This window comes from Saprolegnia diclina, assembly GCF_000281045.1.
Source record: "Saprolegnia diclina VS20 unplaced genomic scaffold supercont1.78, whole genome shotgun sequence".
Classification (NCBI taxonomy): domain Eukaryota; phylum Oomycota; class Saprolegniomycetes; order Saprolegniales; family Saprolegniaceae; genus Saprolegnia; species Saprolegnia diclina.
The window spans coordinates 1-920 of NW_008246145.1; the positions used below are offsets into that span (position 1 = coordinate 1).

At 62.3% G+C, this 920-nt stretch overlaps 1 protein-coding gene across 1 annotated transcript; it reads left to right on the plus strand.

Annotated features, from left to right (window-relative positions):
• Positions 1-920, plus strand: SDRG_14796 (hypothetical protein). Its single transcript, XM_008620951.1, has 2 exons — positions 1-297; positions 347-920. Exons 1-2 carry the CDS (start codon positions 90-92, stop codon positions 913-915), a joined length of 777 nt encoding a protein of 258 aa, XP_008619173.1. The 5' UTR covers positions 1-89; the 3' UTR covers positions 916-920.

The window sequence follows — 920 nt, forward strand, 5'->3', positions numbered from 1 at the left end:
CGATTCTCGAGGCGGCTTGTGGCTTTGACCTCAAGGAAGCAGTGGCGGCCGCCGTGAGTTTGGCCGGCGCCCTTCTCGGCCTTGGCGAAATGAGTCGCGCGTCGACACTGCTGCGACGCCTCGCGGCAAGTAGCGAGCGCACACTCGGTGCAGAGCACGCCGGTACGATCGTCATCCGGCTTAACTGCGCGATCGTCGAGCTTCTCGCGGGCAACATCCGGGCGGCAACGGCGCAGTTCATGGCGCTTCAAGCTGTCCTCCACGACCAGCCGCGGCTCGCCGGGTACCAGCACTACGGTACACGTGTCCTCTCTTGTGTGGCCTCGCTGACATGTGCATGATATAGTCGATCATCACTTGGGGCTGGCGCACTGGGTCAACTTGCAGTACGACGACGCGGTCGCACACTACCTCACCGCCTTAACAGCGTGTTCCAACAAAGAGAACGCGTGGTCGCTCTTTCGCGTGGTCATTGCCGCCCCACCGACGGCGGTGGTTCGCGACGCGCTCGCTCGCATCCGCAGCTACGTGATGTCGACGGACGATGCTGAAGCGGAGACGTGGCCCGTGAGCTGCATGACGTGCTACACGCCGATCGTCGGACGCCTCGTAGCGTGTTCTGCGTGTCCCAACGGTCTCGTTGCATTTTGCTCGACCTGTCTCGAGCGCCGTCCGACGCGCCTGGCAAAGTTCTGTGCGCACGACGCAGAAGCCACTGCCTTTCAAACGACGTTGCCGCCCCACCGCTACTTTCTCGAAGACGCGCTACTGTCGCAAACTGCTTCGTACGCAGATCTGGACGCCGTCTTTGGCACATATGAACAGCACTGCGACGCGTACAAGGTCTCGAGTGCGGACCGACTGCGTCGGACGGCGATACCGGGCTACAACCACTGCTGGCACCCAATGCTCTGAGCAAC

What these genes read in the sequence shown, in the direction of transcription:
- SDRG_14796 (XM_008620951.1), top strand. Translation starts at nt 90, where the DNA reads ATGAGTCGCGCGTCGACACTGCTGCGACGCCTCGCGGCAAGTAGCGAG. An exon ending in CGCCGGGTACCAGCACTACG is followed by an intron (nt 298 to 346) that starts GTACACGTGTCC and finishes TGCATGATATAG; the next exon opens with TCGATCATCACTTGGGGCTG.